At 42.9% G+C, this 5000-nt stretch overlaps 1 protein-coding gene across 4 annotated transcripts in view; it reads right to left on the bottom strand.

Moving 5' to 3' along the window:
* Positions 1-5000, bottom strand: part of LOC143017454 (cytidine deaminase-like) — a 27003-nt gene that overhangs the window by 296 nt on the left and 21707 nt on the right. For 3 of the 4 annotated variants that reach the window (XM_076172208.1, XM_076172209.1, XM_076172210.1), the window contains exon 5: positions 671-808. Coding sequence is in view for 1 of the 4 variants with exons in the window: in XM_076172213.1 (XP_076028328.1) it covers positions 411-808 (398 nt within the window). In the remaining 3 variants the exon portion in view is untranslated. Of the gene's footprint in view, positions 809-5000 lie in introns of all 4 variants that reach the window. The other variant, XM_076172213.1, reaches the window with a different exon arrangement.

Raw genomic sequence — 5000 nt, forward strand, 5'->3', positions numbered from 1 at the left:
TGACAAATGGTAAAAAAAAAAAAATGCACAGAGCCACTGGATAATACACTCGAGTCTTCCAGTTTTCCAGCCTCCATGTCTCTACCATGAACCACACAATAATCATCACTAATCTAGCGGAAACAAAATCCTAAAAAAAAAAAATAGAAAAAAATAATAATAATATTAATAATAATAAAAACGCTATGTACGACCCAATTGAAAACGAACCACGTGACATCACTCCCCAAGGACTCTCCCACCTTCGTCACTCGAGCCTGCTGGTGCCAGAACTCCCCGAGGAGTCGTGGAGTCCCTTACATCTCCACAGGATTCCTTGGAAACCGGATACTCTTCCATCCACGCCCCCCTCCCCCTCCCCCACGCCCCCTTCCCCTCCCAACATCCGCTCCTCGATCTCCCCCTGGCGATCACGAACTCCCCCAGATGAAGGCGTCAGGGAGGAGTGCGTCTATAGTCGTGACCATGTACTCCAAGTTAGGCTTGGATAGGTAAATCTCCAATCCGAGACCGAACTCGGCCAGGACCTGCCTGCAGGCACCGCAGGGTCCTACGAACGTCTCTCCCATGTCAGCCGTGATGGCCACGGCCTGGAACTGGCGATGGCCCTGGACGACCGCACTCATGATGGCCCCTCTCTCGGCGCAGATCGTCATCCCGTAGGAGGCGTTCTCGACGTTACAGCCCTTGAACACCTTCTGGCCGTCCTTCGTCAGGAGGGCGGCGCCCACGGAGAATTTGCTGTAAGGGCAGTAGGCCATGGACCTCGCTTCCTGGCTGGCTCTGATTAGCTGCTCCACCTGGGCATCTGCAACGGGAAAGGTTTTATCAGAAAGCGAAGAAATGGAGTGACGGTAAATGGATACAAAGGATTACAAAGGCGGAACATGCCGACAGGAGACCTTTTAGTCCATAATTAGGTCGGATGCGAAAATATATATATATACAATAATGATGAATAAATAGATAAAAAATATAATAATATAAATAATAATAAATAATGATGAAATAAATGCATAAGTATAGTTAAATAATAAATAAACAGGTAAATAGTAAATAACAATAAATTGACAGATAACTAATAATAAATGAAAATCAAGCAAATAATAATAAACAGACAAATAATAACAAATAAACAATATAAAATAAATGCCAGTCATTACTGAAGCACACACACTCCCGCCCAGGGCTGAAATAATTTCAGTATCGCTACGCTGCGAATCATTACTCCAACTCTCGTAGGCGGGAGGTGTGTGTGTGTGCGTGTAAGGTCACAGCATTACCCATAGATCGGTCATATACGAGCTCTGAGCTCTTCCGGAAGGGTAGTAGCTGTCGATCACGAGTCCAACACGTGATCCAAGACCATGGTGAATCACACACAGAGTGAAGATTATAAGTAGGATCGAGAGAAGACAAAATCCAGCAAGCAAATTGCTGTCCAGCCAGTAGAGACGAAAAGCACTGGATCTGACAACATTGAAAGATCGAAGAGAAAGAGGTGATATGAAATCACAGATAAGACCAGACCGATTAAGGTTAAATTCAGGTCACAAACGACAGCAGAGGATATCTTAGCAAAAACTGGGGAACTAGCAGACAGTGAACAATATAAAAAGGTATGGATAAAAAGAGAAATGAATAAAGAGGAAAGAGAGGATGAGAAAACAAAAAGACAAGAAGCTAAGGACTACAACGACAGAGGAATTCTCTTGGTCATGGATGAGAAATCTTTAAGAAGTCGTGAGAACATATTGAGAAAGACTAAGTCTAAAGGATGTGATGAAATGAAAATTTCCATGTAGATCCTGAAATACATGGAATAGGTTAAAAGTCAACATAGCCCAAAATACGTGAATTAGATTTTAAGTATGATAATTGGAAAATAAGAATAGAAACCAAGTTGGAACTATACATGGATTTAAGGCTTGGTGTGATAAATTGGGGATTGGGAGACAAGATCTTATGTGTATTGCTCTTTTCCTGTATAACACTTTTAGATAAATACAGAGAGAGAGATTGCTTGTCTTGGGATTTTACGTTCTGTGAATTCCCCGGGAGGGACGCGACAAGGTCGTTCTTGACATTGGGAGATAAGATCGAAATGAATCACATCCCTCGAGATCGCCGATTCTCGGACTTTCCCGAAGTCGACTACAAAACGAGATCTTCCGTCATTAATGGTGCACGTTAACGGAATCTGAAATGAGAATATAGTTTGTCGAGCACCGCAACTCGAGAGTGCCGCGCACGATGCCTGACGCAGCGTCACTGTTGCTCAACGTGACAGTAACGTAGACGGTGCTTGGGGACCATCGCTCTTGCCAGCTGTACGATGTCAAATATCTGTGTCCTACACAGAGCTGGGCGCGTTTCTCGGTGCGTTCCCCTTTAGTTTGGCCGCGGTTAGCGTTCCCAAACTATTAAAGCTTAAGAGACAGGTTCATACCGAAATATAAGTCCAGTAGGCCACACACTGTACCAAAGGAAAATGTTCGTAGGCAACATCCAAAAGGTAGGTCACATACTATACTGGCACCTATATTGCTTTAATAGTTTGGGAACGCTAACCGCGGCCAAACTAAAGCGGAACACACCGAGGAACGCGCCCAGCTCAGGTCCTACATCCCCCATTTGATATGAACGAGCACACACACGCGCGTGCGCGCACACACACACACAGTTTAATGGTCAACGTCAAAGGCTCGCAACGATGCAGACCCGAGATCGAGCCACACTCAGGATTTAAGCCTAACACTGCAAGCCGTTACTGCCCCCCTTCAGCAAGGGTATGCTGTGTGTGTGTGTGTATGTGTGTGTGCGTGTGCATATAAGGTCACAGTGCTGTCCGGGAAAGAAATGACTGTCGACCACAGATCCAGCACGTGATCCAAGGGAATGTTGTAACCTACACAGACACACTTTTCTCGAGTGTTAAGCTGTGTCAAGTGGCGGGTTAGTTTCGACCATGTGTAGATCATTGTTTCCCAACCCAGGGCTCGCCAAGACTTTTTTTTTTTTTTTTTTTTTTTTTTTTTTTTAAGGATATAAATTCAATACAATACCCATGGTGATGTTAACTTTGTCTTTCATAGCCTTACATTACCCTTCTTACACATATATTTATTATACTTATCCTCTACTTTTTACAGTCAACAACTAGTCATGCATATATATTAACACATATACAAATAGATTAGTGGGGTCCCGATCATATCATGAGGATCATATTGGGGGTCGCCTGAAAAAAAGAAAAAAAAAAGTTGGGAAACGTTGATGTTGAGGCTTCTGGCTTCTGGCTTCTCGCTTTTGGGCTTCTGGCTTCTGGCTTCTCGCTTCTGGGCTTCTAGTTTCTCGCTTCTGGGCTTCTGGCTTCCAGAAGTTGGAAGCAGAGAGCGAGGAAGACAGAGAGAGAGAGAGACGTGTTCTGTACAAATCCCTGTTCAGAAACCCATACCTTTACACACCCAATCCTAAATATGGGAGTCGACTTCAGCATTCAGGTAACGACAGCCACTGTACTCCTGAAATCAGTGACCATTGTGTTCCCGACAGAACCTAACCTAATCTTTATTCCACTGTTGATATTCGGTGTACTGGGGTGACAATTCTTCAGGTGGGATCTCATGGGGTGACAATTCTTCAGGTGTGTGTTCTGAGGTGACAATTCTTCATGTGAGCGTTCTGGGGTGACAATTCTTTGAGCGTACTGGGGTGACAATTCTTCAGGTGGGATCTCATGGGGTGACAATTCTTCACGTGGGCGTTCTGGGGTGACAATTCTTCAGGTGGGATCTCATGGGGGTGACGATTCTTCAGGTGGGCGTTCTGGGGTGACAGTTCTTCATGTGACCCGAACTACCTGTCGTGGTCATTAATAATGAGGACCACAATGGAAATAAGCTCACATGCTTTTTTGTGTTATCCTCGGCAATTGTACTTGTAATTTCGAACTGTTTTTTTATTATTATTATTATTATTATTATTATCATTATCTGAATTTCGCCATTCAGGCGAAACTAGTCAGGAATAAAAGTATTTTCCTCAGCCCGTGTTCCCTTTACCTCCTATTCACACATTATTATTATTATTATTATTATTATTATTATTATTATATTAATATTCTATAGTGATACAGCATAGGGAACTTGTACCTGTTGTATGTTGGGTAGTGTTCCTCAGCAGGTGTTATGAATAAACAAATGAATAATAAATGAATAAAGGAAAACCAGAGGAATAAAGAATCTTGGCTCATTACTAGAATGCAGTGCTGCCAACTGTGATCTATGCCAGTTCCCACAAACGAGTGAGATTTTTTCCACAAAATTACCACAAGGAAATCTGGATTTCCACATTTTCCCCCGCAAAAAGAAGGAATTATTATATACACAAATAAGTTCATTGGAACATATATTTTGCTCACAAAACATCCCATGTGAGGAAATTTCTCAGACACAAATTTGTGGAAAATTCCCACAAAATGGCATCGGTGCTAGAGTGGGAAGAGAGTATTTAGTATATTGTTTGCAATAACCAGCGCTTCTATCTTTTTTGGGGGAAACCATCACACCGAAGTGGTGGAGCCATTGAGGTGGTACAAGAAGATTTAAGGTGAAGTTGAGCAGAACGGAGTGAGAACGGAAGTTGAAAGTAATCACCATTAATTTTTGAGTGGAGAGGAACATCCGATTATATCATAAAAGAATGTTTGGTTGCTCTGGTCCGTAGGGACGTCCCTAAATTCACAAAAAAGTACAAAACATACGGGGGGGGGGAGACGCACGCGCACACAAACACATACACACACACACACACTGTGCAAACACCATACATGAATTTAAGAACGAACTAGATTTTGCGAGATACAAAGACGGGACACTACGAGCATAGCTTCCTTTCCCGTAGAATACAACTAGGTAAACACACACACACACACACAGTGTGCAAACACCATACATGAATTTAAGAATAAACTAGATGTTGCGAGATACAAAGACGGG

The sequence above is a fragment of the Oratosquilla oratoria genome, chromosome 32, assembly GCF_046742065.1.
Source record: "Oratosquilla oratoria isolate Oo_2021 chromosome 32, ASM4674206v1, whole genome shotgun sequence".
Taxonomy (NCBI): Eukaryota; Metazoa; Arthropoda; class Malacostraca; order Stomatopoda; family Squillidae; genus Oratosquilla; species Oratosquilla oratoria.